Raw genomic sequence first — 20,386 nt, 5'->3', positions numbered from 1 at the left:
GCCAGGATTGTGATGGAATATTCCCCTCTTGCCTGGATGTAGGCAGCTCCAAAAATACTCAAGAAGCTTGACACCACCCAAAACAAAATAGCCGGTTTGATTGGCACCAGATCCACAAACATTTATTCCCTCCACCACCACCAACGCTCAGTCGCAGCAGTGTGTATGATCTACAAGATGCAGTGCAGAAATTTACAAAGGCTCTTCAGAACTGTGGCATTCCCTTGTTAACAAAATTGTGGGTCCACCTACCCCAAACAGACTGCAATGGTTCAAGAAGGCAGAAACACCACAATTGGAGGTGTAGTGGACAGTGGAGAAGGTTACCTCAGACTACAATGGGATCTTGATCAGATGGACTAATGGGTGGGAGAGTGGCAGATAGAGTTTAATTTAGATAAATGTGAGATGCTGCATTTAGACAAGCATACCAAGCACCTTCTTCACTATCCTGCCTACCTGAGACTCCACTTTCAAGGAGCTATGAACCTGCATTCCAAGGTCTCTTTGTTCAGCAACACTCCCTAGGACCTTACCATTAAGTATATAAGTCCTGCTAAGGTTTGCTTTCCCAAAATGCAGCACCTCGCATTTATCTGAATTAAACTCCATCTGCCACACCTCAGTCCATTAGTCCATCTGATCAAGATCCTGTTGTACTCTGAGGTAACCTTCTTCACTGGCCACTATACCTCCAATTGTGGTGTCACCTGAAAACTTACTAACCATTCCTCCAGTGTTCACATCCGAGCCATTTACATAAACCGAGGATGTTGTGAAATTTGAAAGGGCTCAGAAAAGATTTACAAGGATACTGCCAGGGTTGGAGGGTATGAGCTATAGGGAGAGGCTGAATAGGCTGGGACTGTTTTCCCTGGAACGCCAGAGGCTGAGGGGTGACCTTTCAGAGGTTTTTCACACAGAGGGTGGTGTGTGTAAGAATGAGTTGTCAGAGGAAGTGGTGGAGACTGGTAAAATTAAAACATGTGGCAGGCATCTGGATGGGTATGTGAACAGGAAGGGTTTAGAGAGATATGGGCCACGTGATGGCAAATGGGACTAGATTAATTTAGGATATCTGATTGGCATGGACAAGTTGGACCAAAGGGCTTGTTTCTCTGCTGTATAATTCTATGACTCTAAGGCAGCTCAGCGCCGCCTTCTCAAGGACAACTAGGATGAGCAATAAACACTCACCCAGCCAGCAATGCCCACATCCCATGAATTAATAAAAAAAAATTTCTCCTTTCAATGTGTGGTCCTTGAAATGCAACTGCATGTCATTAGTAAAATGTCAACTTTCCCAAACCCTTTATCTGGAGGCTTTATGCTTCTGACTTGAACCACAGAACTGAATTTGTGAAACAGAAAATTCTAAGCTTCCAAACTTAACAATTAATGCCAGGTTTTACAACCAGTGGTGATATTATTGGGCAGAATGTATGAAAAGCTCTTATCTGGTTCATTAGCCAGTACAACGTAGAGCAGATAGACACCTCCAAGTGACAGCCCATTCTCCATAATACCACAGTTGTGACTAGATTAGATTAGATTAGATTAGATTACTTACAGTGTGGAAACAGGCCCTTCGGCCCAACAAGTCCACACCGACCCGCGAAGCGCACCCACCCAGACCCATTCCCCTACATTTACCCCTGCACCTAACACTATGGGCAATTTAGCGTGGCCAATTCACCTAACCTGCACATCTTTGGACTGTGGGAGGAAACCGGAGCACCCGGAGGAAACCCACGCAGACACGGGGAGAATATGCAAACTCCACACAGTCAGTCGCCTGAGGCAGGAATTGAACCCGGGTCTCTGGCGCTGTGAGGCAGCAGTGCTAACCACTGTACCGCCGTGCCGCCCACTGTATCAATCCTCTCCATCTGGACAAGCACAATGAGAACGGGCATATCTCAATTCCTTGACTGTATAGTACTGGTGGAACAGAGTACAGTAAGCTTTTGTAAATCAGATATTAGAATTCCTTGGCTAGAGTACTGAGCCCAGCTCTATGCACCACATTTTAGGGAAATGGTTAAGAACTTGGAAGGTGCAGAAGTAATCTACTAGGTACGAGAGATGAAAGAGTTCAGTCACAGAGATAGAATTAGCAAACTGAGCTTTTTATCATAGAGTATGGAAGATTAAGGGGAGATTTGATAGTGGAGTTCAAAATTATGAGGTTCCAAACAGATAAATAAGAAGAAACTGAACAGATTTAAGACAATTAGCAAAACAGAAGAGTGAGAAGAATTATTCTTATATAGCAAATTATTACATTTTGATGTGGAAGCACAATGAAAGCAGGTTCAGCAATAATTTACTAAAGAAAATTAGATCAGTGCTCAAATTGGAAAAAAATTGCAAGTCCAAGGACAAGGAATAGCGAAATGAGAATAACTGGGTCGCTCTTTCAGGGAGCCATTATTCTCCATACCATCTAAATATGCATCATGTTGCATGATGCGATTAATAATTTTAATATGTCCATTCATAAATATTTTAGTGTTCATGAAACACTTTTTAGAAAAAAAAACTTAATTTAAATGTTTTTACACAGCTGTGTTCTGCCCATCATTCTTTTTCGCTTTTTTTCCTCATTTTTGGTTTGGAACTGTGAGTTGCAGTAGAGAATCAAATGTTGTTTTTTTTTAAAAATGGAGAATACAAGACTGATGCTTGCTGTTGGGAACTGGCTTGGAAAGGTAATGCAGTTTAATGACGGCGCTAAGGACACAGTGGACAATTAGGCTCTGTGATGCTGCTTTGCTCAGGGACTGGTAGCTGTTGGGATGTTGCATTGGTCAATCAAGGGAAGACTGGTGCTGACCAATTGCAGAGAGTGTTTAAAAAAAAAGAGAGAAACCAAAGGATGAACTGGTTTAGACTGAGTTTTGAGCAGGAGGCAGTGTTGCTTTCAAAGCTGCAGGACTGGGTTTTGGCTTTGCTCTCTCTGGTTAGTTCTCCAGTTGTCAACTTGGTACAAGTCCTGGTAAAAGAACTCCAGTCTAAGAAATAAAGAAAAGTCTTCAGAGGACTGCAGAAACTGTTTGCATTGACCAGTGATTTTGGAATTCAAGCAAGTTACAGTCTTACGCATCAATCCCTGCCCCATGGAACTTATTTCTTCCTACCTGAATTGTTCTTGCCCCATGGAACTTCTTTCTTTCAACCTCGATATACTCTTTGTTTCTTGTCTGTTTCTAACCCACTGAGCATACGTTTTCCTACCTCAACTCTTATTTTTTTCTCCCACTGTCCAGTCCCTTCCCATTTACATGCACAATTCTTCTGACACTTTAAATCAGTTTCAAAAGTTCCCGCTCACGTGCTCCAGCCAAGTCCTGTTTACCATGGATGTGCTATCCCCTTACATCTCCATTCCCCATCAAGATGGTCTCAGGACTCCCCACTTCTTGCTGGAAAAAAGGCCTGAAAACTCGTTATCCACCACCACCACCCTCCTCCGCCTGGCCAAGCTCGTCCTCACTTTCAACAACTTTTCCTTTACTTCCTCTTGCTTTCGTCAGGTCAAAGGGATGGACATGGATACCCACATGGGCCCCACCCCAGTCACAACTGTCTTTTTGTTGGGGTATGTGGAACATTCTTTATTGCAGTCCTACATGGGCTCCCACCCACAATTCTTTCCAACTGATGAATCATTGGTGCTGTTTCCCTCTCTTGTTCAGAATTAGAAAAATTCATCACTTTTGCTCTGAATCTCCACTCTGCTCTCACCTTCACCATGCCCATCTCGGACTCCTCCCTTTCCTTCCTTGACATCTCTGTTCCATTTCTGAGGAAAGACTAGCCATCAATATCCACCAACTCCCACAGTTACCTTCACTATACATCCTCCAATCCTTCTTCCTGGAAAGACTCCATTCCATTCGCTTATTTTCCCTGTCTCTATCACATCAGTTCAACAAGGGGGCCTCCGAAATGTCCACCTTTTTCTTCAATCAAGGATTCCCCAGCACTGTGTCTGACAGGGCCCTCAACCATGTCTGACCCATCTCTCACAGTTCTACCCTCACCTCTTTCTTTCCCTCCCACAAGAGCAATAGGGTCCTCATCTGGTCCTCACCTACCATCCCACCACCCTCTACATCCAAAGGATCATTAACAGCCATTTTTGACACCTCCAGGGGGATGCTACCAACAGACAAATATTTCTCTCCCTTCCTTTGTCAGCTTTCTGCAGGGATTGTTCCCTCTGGAACCCTGGTCCACTCCTCTTTCATGCCCTACTCCTCTCCATGCCACCTTCCCCTGTAACCGCAGAAGGTGCAACACTTGCTGTTTACTTCCTCCCTCCTCAGTATCCAAGGGCCTAAACATACTTTCTAGGTGAAACAGCGATTTACTTGTATTTCACTCAATCTAGTCTACTGCATTCGCTGCTCACAGTGTATATTCCTCTACACTAGGGAAATGAAGCTTAGACATTCTGTCCACAAAAATGACAAAAGTGCCTGCTACTTCAACACACCACTGGATTCCCACACCAATGTTTCTGTGTTGGGCTTGCGCCAGTGTTTAGAGTTAGATTACTTACAGTGTGGAAACAGGCCCTTCAGCCCAACAAGCCCACACCGACCCTCTGAAGAGCAACCCACCCAGACCCACTCCCCTACATTTACCCCTTCACCTAACACTACGGGCAATTTAGCATGGCCAATTCACCTAACCTGCACATTTTTTGGACTGTGGGAGGAAACCGGAGCACCCGGAGAGGAGAATGTGCAAACTCCACACAGACAGTTGCCTGAGGTGGGGATTGAACCCGGGTCTCTGAGTCTGTGAGGCAGCAGTGCTAACCACTGTGCTACCGTGCCGTGTTCCAGTGAGCCTCAGCGCAAGCTCAAAAACAGAATCTTATTTTCTCTTTGGGGACCTTGCATCCTCTAGAACTCAACATGGAGTTCTATAACTTCACAGCCTTTAGACTCTGTCCAGATTCTGTTTTTTTTAACCCACACCCTGGTTCTGTCACGGGTTACATTCAGCACAACCTACACATTCTCTCCTAGACTCTGCTGTCATCACTTTTTAAGTGTTTTCAGGGAATCTGAAGGGCAACTTTTTTACACAGAGGGAGGTATGCATATGGAATGAGGTGCCAGTGGAAGTGGTTGAGGTGGGTACATTAACAACATTTAAAAGACATTTAGACAAATACATGAATAGGGAAGGGAAAATGGGGTTAGCATGGATTGACAATTTGGTCAGCATGGACCAGTTTGGGCCAAAGGGCCTGTCTTTGTGCTGTAGGACTCTGACTTCTCTTCTGTCCTGGCTCTTCAATAATCCCTTGATCTGCCTACCCCTTTCATATCTCTCTCCCTTTGGGCTCTGTTTCCATTTAACTGCTCACCTTTCCCAATCTTGTCCTCAGCATCAATACCACCTTTTCCTAGCTGCTATCAGTTCTGATGAAGAGTCACTGGATCCAAAATGCTGCCAGACCTGCAGAGTTTTGTCAGCCATTTCCGTTTTTGCCTGTACCGTAAACTACTGATTTCATGAAGACATAGTATTCCTCACTGAAACAGTTGCCAAACTGGCAACTTCATATTCTTTTATTCTTTCGATTTTATTCCATAACTGTGTCTGGCTGTGACAGAGTGCAAGAGTGGGATATTGTAATCAAAGAAGATTGGATTTAGATTTCTAAATATGAATTAGGATTGCCTTGTTGTTTATCTGTATTCTCCTAAAGTTACATTATTAATAAATAATAAATAAATGTATAAATTGTTGACTTTGCTTTAAGTTATAAACTTGCTGTCAAAGATCAGTTTGTAAAATCCGGTTAGGAACAAATGAGCAATTTTGAGAGTCCCAGAGATAGTGAGGTTGATCTGGTTTGCCTTGCTATCACAACAGCTGCCTTTTGGGATCCCTGCTCCTTATATTCTTTGTATTTATTAGGTATTCATCATGCTATAACAGTATATCACTGAGACTCAGCGTTGAAATCACTGAAAAGTATGTGAAGTTGCAGCACTTGCTACTGAACTAGGACACATAATAGAAAAGGATAGTTCAGGGGCGCTCGGTTGTATGTAGTGTTCGCGAAATGTGTCAGACATTTTGTGGGCAATTGTCAGTCTAATAAACGGCATGCTACTGATCATAAAATCATAGAATCCCTCCACTCTGGAAGTAGACCATTTTGCCCATCAAGTCCTCATCACCCCTCCAAAGAGCATGTATTTCCCATGTCTAACTCACCTAGCCTGCACGTCCTTGGACACGATGAGTAATTGAGCATGGCCAATTCACCGAAACTGAAACACTCAGACAAAACCCAAGCAGACACGAGGAGAATGTGCAAACTCCACACAGACAGACAGTCACCTGAGGGTAGGATCGAACACAGGTCCTTGGCGCTGTGAGGCAGCAGTGTTAACCACCGAGCCACCCCATAACTTCTTTGGCCCTGCAGCAAAATCTATGCCTTTACGTTTACAGCTAGATCCATTGGTGTAGTTCCTTTTAGAATCTCGCAACCACACAATCTTTTTAATAATATTGTAAAGACCTTTTTAAAAAAATTCTGTAGTTTTGATTGTGGACTGAAATGTCAAAAGGACTGTTTTAAAAATCAAGGACTGGGGATTTTTTTTTGTCCAATCCTTATACCCTTTACGTGCCTCACGAATAGCGTTCGTAACAAACTATTAACAGCTCCATGGCCACAATGAAACTGCCCTGAACTACAGCCTCTCAGTATTCTTAAGGAAGCACTGGATTATGCTCCCGTGCTGGCAGCACTGGCATTATGACAGCATTACATTCTGACTAACATTGCAATCTATCTGCAAACTTCCAAAGGATTCACCCCAAAGCTATCATCAAGATGGCATCCTGACAGAACTACCACCTGAAGGGTGTGAGTCATGTTGAACACTTTGGAAGGAAAACATCACCTGTCACACACAAAAAAACTGAGCAGAACAGAGTCAAAATTTGCAGTCACGGTTCAGTAGTGCGCAAAGCTTGGACTCTTATCTGTCTAGCAGTAACTTAAGCATGAATATTTGGTGGTCGACAGGTCGAACACAAGTATATATCTCCCTGCACGTTCTTCGAAGCCAGACGATTTACCTGGATGTTTCCAGGAATGAGGGGTTTGATTTACAAAAGTCGGCGAGACTTTTTGACTGCAGCGTAGGAGGTTAAGGGGTAACCTTAAAGAAGCCTACAAAATGATGAAGGACGTAGATAAGCTGAATAGCAAGAGTCTTTTCCCTAAGATAAGGGAGTTCAAAGGCCATATTTTTAAGGTGAGAGGAGAAAGTTTTAAAAAGGACACGATGGGCAACAGTTTTACACAGAGATTTGTTCCTGTGTGACATGAACGACAGAGGAAGTGGTGGATGCAGGTCCAGTTACAACGTTTAGAAGACAATAAGATACATTAAGTACATTAGCATAGGAAAGATTTGGAGGGATATGGGCCAAATGCAGGCACGTGGGACTAGTTTGGTATGGGAACATGGTTGGCGTAGACTAGTTGGACTGAAAGGTCTGTTTCCAGGCTGTATGACTCAATGACTTTATGTACTTTAATGTTCAGTCACTTGGCAGGATACCACTATAGGGAAACTTGAAGGAACAGTGCAACTCATAGATAGTTAGGATTTAATGTCAGACTGAAGCTTGCTATCAATGGTAAGCAAAGACTGAATCACTGGTTTTAACATTGCAAAGTCTAGGTCATCGAATATTCTGAATTAGAGGCTGGAGACTGAATGAGATGTTGGATTTATAGTGTAGAATAATGACAACTCAGTTTCCATGTAAATGTTAAGGAGGTCTTGTTCTTCCAACCTGGCAGCTACCTGATAATGTGGATAGTTGCTTAGTTATGTCGTATTCATAAAAAAAATACAAACATGTTCAAGCTGAATACCATCAGCATCCACTTGATCACCCACAAAATGAAAGGGATCATTTACTGTGTTGGTCAAGCAGCACACAGCGATAACCTGCTCACTGTACTCAAATGGGTTCTGCCAGGGCCACTCAGCTCCTTCTCTTATTACAGCCTTGGTCCAAACATGGATAAAAAGAGCCGAATCCCACACAAGAGGTTTTTGACATCAAAGCAGCATTTCACTTAGTGTGAGATCAAGGAAACTGGGCAAAACTGAATGTCTCCACAGCTCGGAGTCGAACTGAGCACAAAGGAAGATAGCTGTGGCTTTTCGAGGCTCTGCTCCACGCCCCACCCCTGCAAAGTTCCTCTGGGTAGTGCCCTGGGAACAACTATTTGCAGCTGGTTACTTCCAAGGTAAAGTCAGAAACATGGATGTTAATTGCTGATTGTATACTATGCAGGTTCAATCACAGCTTATCAGATAATGATCAGTCAGGACACAAAGAACAGTACAGCACAGAACAGGCCCTTCAGCCCACGATGTTGTGCCCACCATTGATCCTCATGTATGAACCCCCAAATTTCTGTGACCATATGCATGTCCAGCAGTCTCTTAAATGTCCCCAATGACCTTGCTTCCACAATTGCTGCTGGCAACGCATTCCATGCTCCCACAACTCTCTGTGTAAAGAACCCGCCTCTGACATCCCCTCTATATTTTCCACCAAACTGCTTAAAACTATGACCCCTCGTGTTAACAATGTCTGCCCTGTGAAAAAGTCTCTGGCAATCAACTCTATCTATGCCTCTCATTATCTTGTAAACCTCAATTAGGTCCCCTCTCTTCCTTCTTTTTTCCAATGAAAAAAGTCAGAGCTCAGTCAACCTCTTCGTAAGATAAGCCCTCCATTCCAGGCAGCATCCTGGTAAACCTCCTCTGAACCCTTTCCAAAGCATCCACATCTTTCCTATATTAGGGCGACCAGAACTGGATACAGTATTCCAAGTGCAGTCTAACCAAAGTTTTATAAAGCTGCAACAAGATCTCACGGCTCTTAAACTCAATCCCCCTGTTAATGAAAGCCAAAACACCATATGCTTTCTTAACAACCCTGACAGTGAGGAAAATTAAGAAAGGACAAGAAATACAAGCTTTGCCAATGAGGCCCACTTGCGATGAATGAACATTTAAAAAGTCATACAATTAAAAATTTGCCTCGATTTGTATTAGACTATCTTTGATAGTTTCCTACAATAGGTTTTGACAGTTAATTTATTTAATGTGTTGAGATGTAAAGGTAAAGGTGAGGTGGCCATAATCCTACAGGTCCATAAGAGATGGTGATTGTTTAACCTGAGGATCACCACACCTCAGGCGATAGGAGTTAGATTACTTACAGTGTGGAAACAGGCCCTTTGGCCCAACAAGCCCACACCGACCCGCCGAAGAGCAATCCAGTCAGACCCATTCCTCTACATTTACCCCTTCACCTAACACTACGGGCAGCTTAGCATGGCCAATTCACCTGAACTGCACATTTTTGGACTGTGGGAGGAAACTGGAGCACCCGAAGGAAACCCACGCAGACACGGGGAGAATGTGCAAACTCCAAACAGAGTTGCTTGAGGTGAGAATTGAACCCAGGTCTCTGGCACTGTGAGGCAGCAGTGCTAAACACTGTGCCACCATGCCGGAGCTGGGACTTTCATGGCAACCTCAGCTGGAATGGGAGATAAACCCATGCTGTTGTCTTCAATCTGCATCACAAATATGTGAGGATACGTCCACTGTGTTTTACAAGTCCTGATGACATGATTCGTTTTTAAACCTATTTTACCAGATGAGGCAGAAACGAACAAACACTAGATGGTGCTCAAAGACTGTAACATCACTGCAGCTGAATGCAATGATCCAAACGATGTCACAGCATTACTTTACAAAGAATACCTGGGAAACTGACAATTACACTAATCCTTTCAGATAATCTCTGAACTATAAGTGACAGAGTACAAACAAACTATATCGGCCTTTGCAACATGAAAGCTAGGATCTCTATCAGTTACGCCATGACAATGAACCAGATTGTTGAGACTGACATCATAAACAAATTACAATCATTAAAAACTTTGCCATAGAGCCTCCAAGACAGCACTGTAATTCAAATGTCTTTAATATTTACTGTCTGAACATTTCAATCTAGCTTTAACCCTAGATAATGTATTGCAGTGTTATTGTATGCTATTGTCTGTGTAAATCAGTCATTAAGATTCTAAAGTTCTGGTAGAACAACAACTTTTAAAGAAGATTCAACCCACACCATTTTGAATACTTCCAAACGATAGATGTTTACTGCATTTTTCAGAACGTCTTACCCGTTTCTTTGAAAGTGATGAGGATCCTGGAGTTAATATAAGGTCCAAGCAACATATTGGAAATAAACACAGAAAGGAGGGCCCAAGCACATTGACAAACAGAACACAGATGAGAGGTCAGTCAAGCTTGCAGGAGATGGAACACAATTCCTAGAGAAATTAGGTGATTTGTCAATAGGTTAATGCAATGGGATCATGCTGCATTTAAGTCTTTGGGAAGAGATATTTGTGATTAAATTCACTGTTTGAAGCTTCTTTTTCCCCAGGGAAAGGCAGAAAATGTACTAATTAAAAAATGTTTCACAGATGAGAATTAGATTTACTTGATCCAAGAATCACACAGGGATTTGTTTGTACTGGGCTTGATAAAATGCTTTATCATTCTAAACTTTATTGCTTCTCATCTGCTGGAATAGTGCTTGGTGCTGGGAGAAGACGAAAAGAGGTCAAGAGTTTAAACACAAGTCTGAGAAGGGGGTCACGACCCGAAACTCTGATTTCCCTCCACTAGTGCTGCCAGACCTACTAAGCTTTTCCAGCAATTTCTATTTTGATTTCTGATTTACAGCATGTGCAGTTCTTCCTGTTTTCATTTAAACATTGCAAGTCCTTTAAGGACAAAAATTGAAATTGCTGGAGAAACTCAGCAGGGTCTGTCAGCATCTATGGAGAGAAAGCAAAGTTGACATTTCAGGTCCAGCAGGCCTTCCTCAGAGCTCTGCAATTTCTAATTTTGTTTTGGATTTCCTGCATCCACAGTTCTTTTGGTTTTTTTTTGTTGACTGCTTTTGGATGTTGTTTTCTTTAATGCAAAATTATGAGTAGAAATTAGATGGTGATTAGGAAAATATATCAAACTCATGATATTGACCCACTCGGGATCACCAGTCAGGATATCTGATATTTGCTTATACTGTATAAGCTCATAGCTGTAAGACCTTCTACTTACAGGTTTAAACTGATGGGGCAGCACTGTGGCTCAATGGTTAGCACTGCTGCCTTGCACCACCTGGGATCCAGGTTCGATTCCAGCCTCAGGCGATGGTCTGTGTGGAGTTTGCACGTTCTCCCCGTGTCTGCGTGGGTTTCCGGGTGCTCCGGTTTCCTCCCACAATCCTGAACTGCATTGTCATGGGTAAATATGGGTCTGGGTGGATCGCCCTTCGAAGGGTCGGTGTGGATTTGTGGGCCGAAGGGCCTGTTTCCACACTGTAGGGAATCTAATCTAATCTAAAACTCATAACCTTATATATCGAGCAAATTTATCAATAAAAGATCAAGGACCTTGAGCAATGCTAATGTGTTTTATCATTGAAAGTCATATTGCCCCTTGTCCTCTCTGATCCATAGAAAAAATTGTTGTTGCTAGGTCATATTGTTCTAGCTAAAGCCTCATGAAGCATCTATTACAAATCTATGCATAATTAAAGAATATGTCAGAAAATTCAAATCAGCCCAAAAGAATTTAATGCTTTTTTTTCATAGAATTTGTTTCTTATATTCTAAAGCAGGTCCCTGGAGTTGAAATGTTACTCTGCTTTCTCTCCATAGAAGCTGCCAGACCAGCTGAGTTTCCCCAGCAATTTCGGTTTCTGTTTCAGATCTCCAGCATCTGCAGTTTCTCGTTTTATTTTCTTGGGAGTTAACAGAAACCCAGTTTGTATTCATAATATTTGAACTGAAATTTTAGATGGAAAATGTATAATACAGAAATGTTACCATTTGAAGCAAGATTAAAATCATTCTGCCGTAATGAAACACAAGAACCGTATTCCTTTATCGTATGGAATTTGTCTTCAAGAGATATATTTTGCATAAAGGTCTTTTCAATGACATGCTCAGAGGCTTCCATAATGTGCCTGCACAATTGTTCCTCCCTAAAACTCACCCATATTTCAGGCTGATGCCTCCACCAGTCCCGGTTACCCAGCCTAAATGATAGAACTGCTTGCAGAGTTCTGGAATCAGGTTTCTTGGGTGCTCTTTTCCCTAAAGGAAGAAGTAAAGATCTGTTAGCTTCCAGAGTTCTCAATTGAAAAGCCATTTGGTGTGCAAGAATTTGTGGGTGAAGCCCAGCTGAAGGAAGATGCAAATGTTTGTGTTTTTGAATGCTGTAAAATTGGTATGTCATAGAGTCATAGAGATGTACAAAACGGAAACAGACCCCTCGGTCCAACTCACCCATGCTGACCAGTATGTGTGTCAAGTTCTTCATTTTATCACCGTTCCCAGTAATGCTTCTCATTCAGTAATATTTTTAAGTGCACAGTTATTACCATCATGGCCATAGTGTGCCAGAAACTTACAGTTACAATTAGAAAGAGCATGAGGGGTGAATTTCTTGAAGGTAACACAGAATTTACACAGGTTCAGAGATTCAACAGCCCCAGGACACTACAACACAGCCTGGTCTTTGGAAATACACTTAAAGATTTATTCGGGGGAGGCAATGCCCAAGTGGTATTATCATTGGACTATTAATCAAAAGACCCAGGAACCCAGGCTGCCACAATGGCAGATCATAGAATTTGAAACCATTGCCAATTGGTGGAAAAACCCAACTGGTTTACTTACGTCATTTAGGAAAGGTAATTTGCCATCCTTACCTGATAAGGACTGATTCGGGATAGTCAACATGACTTTGTGCGTGGGAAATCATGTCTCACAAACTTGATTGAGGTTTTTGAAGGAGTAGCAAAGTGGATTGATGAGGGCAGAACAGTAGATGTGATCTATATGGACTTCAGTAAGGCATTCGACAAGGCTCCCCATGGGAGACTGGTTAGCAAGGTTAGAGCTCATGGAATACAGGGAGAACTAGCAATTTGGATACAGAGCTGGCGCAAAGGGAGAAGACAGAGGGTGGTGGTGGAGGGTTGTTTTTCAGACTGGAGGCCTGTGACCAGTGGAGGGCCACAAGGATCGGTGCTGGGTCCTCTACTTTTTGTCATTTACATAAATGATTTGGATGCGAGCATAAGAGGTACAGTTAGTAAGTTTGCAGATGACACCAAAATTGGAGGTGTAGTGGACAGTGAAGAGGGTTACCTCAGACTACAACAGGATCTTGACCAGATGGGCCAATGGGCTGAGAAGTGGCAGATGGAGTTTAATTCAGATAAATGCGAGGTGCTGCATTTATCTTAGCTAATCTTAGCAGGACTTATACACTTAATGGGAACGTCCTAGGGAGTGTTGCTGAACAAAAAGACCTTGGAATACAGGTTCATAGCTCCTTGAAAGTGGAGTCGCAGGTAAATAGGATAGTGAAGAAGGCGTTTGGTATGCTTTCCTTTATTGGTCAGAGTATTGAGTACAGGAGTTGGGAGGTCATGTTGCAGCTGTACAGGACATTGGTTCAGCCACTGTTGGAATATTGCATGTAATTCTGGTCTCCTTCCTATCGGAAAGATGTTGTGAAACTTGAAAGGGTTCAGAAAAGATTTACGAGGATGTTGCCAGGGTTGGAGGATCTGAGCTATAGGAAGAGGCTGAACAGGCTGGGGCTGTTTTCCCTGGAACATTGGAGCCTGAGAGGTGACCTTATAGAAGTTTACTAAATTATGAGGGGCGTGGATAGGGTAAATAGCCAAAGTCTTTTCCCTCGGGTCGGGGAGTCCTGAACTAGAGGGCATAGGTTTAGAGTGAGAGGGGAAAGATATAAAAGAGACCTAAGGGGCAACTTTTTCACACAGAAGGTGGCACGTGTATGGAATGAGCTGCCAGAGGAAGTGGTGGAGGCTGGTACAATTGCAACATTTAAGAGGCATTTGGATGGGTATATGGATAGGAAGGGTTTGGAGGGATATGGGCCGGGTGCTGGCAGGTGGGACTAGATTGGGTTGGGATATCTGGTTGGCCTGGACGGGTTGGACCGAAGGGTCTGTTTCCATGCTGTACATCTCTATGACTCTATATATGACTTACAAATGATTCCAGACTCACAACAATGTGACCTATGCATAATGCCCTCCGGGCAATCAAGGATTGGCAATAAATTCAGGCCTAGTCAGCAATGCCCACATCCTTTGAATGAATAAAAATGCCTCACGTTGGCCTGGACTGCTTCATTAGCAAACAACCCCACTTCTGACTTTATGACTGAAGAAAAGTTATTGACGAAGCAGTTGGAGTTGGGCAGGGCTGGACCACTAGAATTATAGAATCACTACAGTGTGGAAGTAGCTGTTCAGCCTGTCGGGTCCACACTGACCCTCTGAAGAGTATCCCACCCAGATGAAAGCCTCTCCCCACACCCCTCCAACCTATTCCTGTAGCCCTGCATTTCTACCTCACCTGCATATCCCTGGTTACAATGGGCAATTTAGCATGGCCAATCCACCTAATCTGCACATCTTTGGACTGTGGGAGGAAACCGCAGCACTCGGAGGAAACCCACGCAGACACGGGGAGAATGTGCAAACTCCACACAACAGTTGCTTGAGGGTGGTGCAGTAAGGCAGCAGTGCTAACCACTGAACCCGTGTTGCCCTGTGAGTGATTACTCTGTGAATTTCTACAAATATGTCCTTGGGCTGAGATGACTGACCTTCAATAATCATAACCATTGCGCTTTATGCTGGCCTCAACCAGTGATTCCCATTGACTTCAATTTTAATTGGACTTCTTGATGCCACACCCGATCAGATGATGCTTTGACATCAATTCCAGTCGTTCCTTCCTTACCCCTGAATCTCAGCTCTCAGTCTTTGGTGAGCAGATGATCAGTGTCACTTGACAGCATGTTTGATGACACCGTCCATTCCTTTGCTGATGACTGAGTTCATCAACACCTTCTCAAGAGCAATTAACAATGGACAATAAACACTGGCCTAGCCATCAATGCCCACATACTATGAATTCATTTATAAAAAGTAGCTGAGAGGCAGCAATGGTCTGGATTATGTTTTTTGTGCCGCTTGTGGACAGAACATACTTGAGATGCCAATGAGACACCTTTCCCAAATTTGAACTCATCAATTTTCAACTTTGCCATGCGTATGTCAGGATCGTATCTGTACTGAAACAGCTTGGCTAAGGGTGTGTCTAGTTCTTCAGGTCAAGTCTTCAGTATTAACTAGTGAAATGGTGTCAGTGTCTCTGGCCTTTCCTGTATCCAGTGCCCTCAGTCATTTCCTAACATTACACGGATTGGATTGAATTGGCTGATGTTTGGCATGTAATCCAGGAGCTGGCCTGTGTGAGTCCACTCATCAGTCCCTTTTATCGTCTTTTTGACGGTGTGAAACAGAAGATGAATTGAGTACGATGGAACTCATGTAGCATGCCCAGTGTTCGGTACATGGAAGGAAGCACATCATGAATCAAACCAAGTAGTACTCCGTCTGCTTTCAAAAGTGACTGAAGAGTACACACGTATAAAATAAAAATGCACCCATTAGTTGTAATTGGTATTATTAGCAAGTAGAGAGTGGGAATCAAATACTGCAGAAAAGAAGACAATCAGCTCATCTCCAACAAAAGGAGGCACGGTGGCTCAGTGGTTAGCACTGCTGCCTCAGAGCGCCAGGGACCCGGGTTCAATTCCCAACTGACTGTGTGGAGTTTGCACATTCTCTCCGTGTCTGCGTGGGTTTCCTCCGTGTGCTCCGGTTTCCTCCCACAGTCACAGAGATGTGCAGGTCAGGTAAACTGGCCATGCTAAATTGCTGTAGTGTTCGGTGCAGGGGTAAAATGTAGGGGAATGGGTCTGGATGGGTTGCTCTTCGGAGGGTCAGTGTGGACTTGTTAGGCCAAAGGGCCTGCTTCCACATTGTAGGGAATCTAATCTAATCTAATCAATGACTACCACTGAACTAATGTAGGCTTGGATTTATGACGACTCAACATGCTGGCATGTTATTTAATGAAGGAAGAAGATAATTCAAAAAGCAACAAGATACCATACATAACCATCTGGTGTTTCACCTTTTTCTCATTCTGAAGCTCTCTAAATAGCAACAGCGAACTGTAGAGTTTTAATAAAGGCAAAGTGCCAAGCAATATAGATCAAAAAAGAATTGTCCAGTCAATGAAATTTGCAGAAAAAGCTGCCTTACTCAGTTTGATGGCATGACAAGCTTCTGACTGGTTAATCATGAGACTGCTGAACCACCTCCTTGTCCTGGAGAATTCACAGGATTGTTACTGATATAATAAAAGGACAGAGGATTAACTGGAGCCACAACGCTTGAGTTACACGAGGTAATATCTGGGACAGCAGGTTTAGCTTTAGCTAGGCTTCACCTTGTCACTTGGGTGACCCTACAATTGGGGAGGGCTATTCTTGTGAGCCAGCACTCATTAGTCGAATGCCAAGGTGATACAGAACCCATCAAAGTTAGTAAGTACAGCAGGGCAGCTTTCCGAAGTTTGAACTCATCAAACTTGAACATCTTTCCTAAACATGAACGTCTCACAATAAATTAAATATTCTGAAGTGCAGATGGTGCAACATAGGAAATAGATTAAAACCAACCTGTGCACAACAAGTGTTGATTGTCTATATTAAGGTTCAGTGTCTCCAAGTTAGAGGCAGTCACTGGATAATTAATTACTTGTATATAGTCAGCACAGAGGAAGGAATGGGGGTGGTATTGGCTTAGGTTTTTCCTTTCTCTTTGCTAAGTAGAAGGGAAACTTAATTATTAAGGGACCAACAAAAAAGGTATAAAGACACACTTAGGGCACCTGGTGCTAGGTTTTTGAGCTAGGAGTCGTATACTGATAAAACATTGTTATGTCCAGCTCAAACCAGCAGCTAGTACACACTCATTGGCAAACTAGAAATTGTGAGGTGGTCTTGATATTTGCCGAGAATTGTCTTCAGATTGAGTAGCTTCCTTTCAATGTGATCTATAACATGGAGTTGTTCTCCAATGCTTGGGACAGCTTCAGCCTTAGAAAGTAAACTCAGTAACTGAAGCCTGCCCTGGAAAAATTCTATCCCAAGTTCAAGGATTTCAGAATATAACCAGAACTGGTCAGCAATGGATAAGTTCACTTTTCTTGTCAGATCGCTCCCCAGTAGGTAAATTGATGACGAGTCACAAGCAAGAGTTTCCAAAGCACATGTAGTCTTCAAACGCCAATCTGGCAATGAAGAGTATAAGTCTGCCAATCAGACTGAAAATCTATGAAGCAAGAGTCCTGTGCACTGCGGTATGCATGTGAGGTTTGGACAGTGTACCAGCATCATGCCAAGGAAGCTTAATCATTTTCACTTGAACTGTGTTTGGAAGTTTCTGAAGATAAGGTGATAAGACAAAATGCCAGACACTGAGGTGTTCACACGGGTTGATCAAGCATCCACACTACAATGAGACAGTCACAACCAACGTTCCCTCTAAGCTGCAGAAATGCAACAAAAAAACTTGCCAGAAATATTGGTCTTAACTGAGCTGGATTGCTCATGTAAACGGAATGCCTAATATTCGCTTACCAAAGCAAATCATCAAGAGAGATCTTGAGACTGAAGTTTGCTATCATAGTGGTCAGAGGAAGCACTACAAGGACGTTCCACTTAAGAATTTGATTGTTGACTATAGATCCTGAGAGAAGCTCACCCAGGATGATGACCATCTGATCTAACCAAATAAACAGTGGCACGGCCTGTTTCAAAAGTCAGCATGTGTCAGCGGCAGAGAGGAAACACAGAGGCAGAAATACCAATATCCTGTAGCATTTGCAGCACAACATCCCAGGCATAGATCAGCCATAGTAGCCCCAATTAGTGAATTTTCCTGGGTGATTTGGATATTTGGAAATACTATACCTAATACAGATACTAATGTCAATGTATTAAAAAGTGTCAATAACGTTAAATGAAAGCAACAGATTTCATCAGGAGAGAGACCTGTGATATAGGCAGACAGATAACAAAATCATAGAACAGAATCCCTACATGTGGATGGTGCCCATTTGGCCCACTGAGTTTGCACCGACCATTGAAATAGCATTCCCACCCAGACCTAGCCTCTATCCTATCGCTGTAGCTTCACATTTCTCATAAGTAACATACAGAGCCCACACATCCTTGAACAGTATGGGACAATTTAGCATGGTCAAACCACTTAACTTGCATATCTTTGGCCTGTGGAAGGAAATCGGAGCACCCGGCAGAAACCCACACAGACATAAGGAGAATATGCAAATTCCATACAGTCACCCGAGGCTGGAATCAAACCCAGATTCCTGGTACTGTGAAGCAGCAGTGATAACCACTGGGCCACCTTGCACCCATCTTGATTTACTTGATGCTATCTCCTTTAGTTAATGTCGCTTACTGAGACCCTTAAACAAATCAGCTCAGTTTATTCCTTAACATATATTTCTTGAAGTCATGCATTCAAAAGCCTTGCAGGATGTCTCTGACAAGTTATTAACTTCTATTTCAGCAACATTTCTAACACTAATTTCTAAGCTAAGCTGGGATTTTTTTTCTCTCCTGCCTTTAGTGTTTTGGAGACTGAGAAACACTCTGATGTTCCAGGCATTTTTCTCTCAGAATGGCTGGTTTGACTCTTAACAGAAACCTGCGCGTTCATTGATCTTCTGAATGATTCTGTCTCTCTCTCTTCCTAAAAGGAATTGTTTCTGACTCTGTCTCTCTATGTCCCTCAACAACCTATTTTCTCCCTCTATTCTACCCCTTTTTTTCCTAAAACATCAAAATATTAACCTCAAAGGACTCATATCAATGAATGCAAACAAATGGTAAGTCAACCTGTCACCACTCACAACACTCAAAAATTAAACTGAAATTATGTCTCCCCTTTTGAGCACAGAATATAGAAACACAAATCAAACTTGAAGCTATATATTGTTCTGTACACTTCAGAAGTCAAGTACCCAAATAATAATTAAAATTTGTTGAAAACCTTCAACACAACACAAATCACCGAAAGTGACAGAACAAGTTGAGGATTGTGGTTGGGGGGGGGGGAAATCTTGGTTTTTTTTGCCGTATAATGCTAATCTTTAAAAACACCACTGTCCTGGTTTCAGATGGACAGCGATGTTCAATTTTGAGCATCATAATTTAAGAAGATACAGAAGTTATTTACAAGAATGGCACCAGGGACAAGGGATGTTAGTTATTTGGAGAGACCAGATAAACTATAATTCATGATTTGATAGAAGCATTCAAAATCATGAATGGTTTTGACAGTAAATAATGAGGAACTCTCTCCAATGGCAGCGAGTCAATAGCTGGAGTACACAGCAATAAAGTATTTGGTAAGAGAGTCAGAGGCAAAATAAGAAAATATGTTTTTAAGCACTGGCTTGTTACAACCTAGAATGCACTGACTGAGAGGATATTGAAAATAGATTCTTTGGTAACGTACAAAAGTGAATTGGATAAATACATGAAAGGTAATCATTTATAAGTCTACGGGGGAAGTCAGTGGAGCAGGATGAATTAGATAGCTCTTGCAAAAAGTCATAACAAGCACAAAGGACTGAATGCTCTTTTTTGGGCTGCTTTATTCAATGATTACGTTTACTGATAGTCACATGTCTGGGGTATATTGAGAACTGACAAATATGGTATTGACACAGGTGAATGAGCATCTTAATCCAGCAGAGTGCCAAATAAAAACAAAGTACTGTGAATGCTGAAGATCTGAAATGAAAATCGAATTTTTAAGCCTGGATTGGTCAGATGGACAGAACAGTGGCAAATGGAATTCAACTCAGAAATGTATGAGGCAGTACATTTGAGCAGGGCTGGCAAGGCAAGAGAATGCACTGTGAATCAGAGGACCCAGCAAAGTACTGAACAGCAGAGGGACCTTGATGTTCATATCCACAGATTCCCAAAGGTTGCATCACAGATAGATAAGATATTAAGGAAGACATATAGAATACTTGTTTTTACCCCACCGACCTCCAGATACATCGTATCATCCTCCGTCATTTCTGGCACCTCCAGCCAGACCCCACTACCAGGGATATATTTCCCTCTCCACCCCTATCAGATTTCCGGAGAGACCACTCCCTCCGCAACTCCCTCGTCAAGTCCACACCCCCCACCAACCCAACCTCCACTCCCGGCACCTTCCCCTGCAACCGCAAGAAATGCAAAACTTGCGCCCACACCTCCCCCCTCACTTC

At 42.7% G+C, this 20,386-nt stretch overlaps 1 protein-coding gene across 1 annotated transcript in view; it reads right to left on the bottom strand.

Annotated features, from left to right (window-relative positions):
• The window catches only part of apip (APAF1 interacting protein), a 53,888-nt gene that overhangs the window by 13,728 nt on the left and 19,774 nt on the right, over positions 1 to 20,386 (bottom strand). The window contains exon 2 of the mRNA XM_072591848.1: positions 12,159 to 12,259. Within this exon, the coding sequence (XP_072447949.1) occupies positions 12,159 to 12,259 (101 nt within the window). The remainder of the gene's footprint in view (positions 1 to 12,158; positions 12,260 to 20,386) is intronic.

Source organism: Chiloscyllium punctatum, chromosome 22 (genome assembly GCF_047496795.1).
Source record: "Chiloscyllium punctatum isolate Juve2018m chromosome 22, sChiPun1.3, whole genome shotgun sequence".
Classification (NCBI taxonomy): Eukaryota; Metazoa; Chordata; class Chondrichthyes; order Orectolobiformes; family Hemiscylliidae; genus Chiloscyllium; species Chiloscyllium punctatum.
Note: the sequence above shows the minus strand (reverse complement) of the source record. Positions and strands in the feature narration are given on the sequence as shown.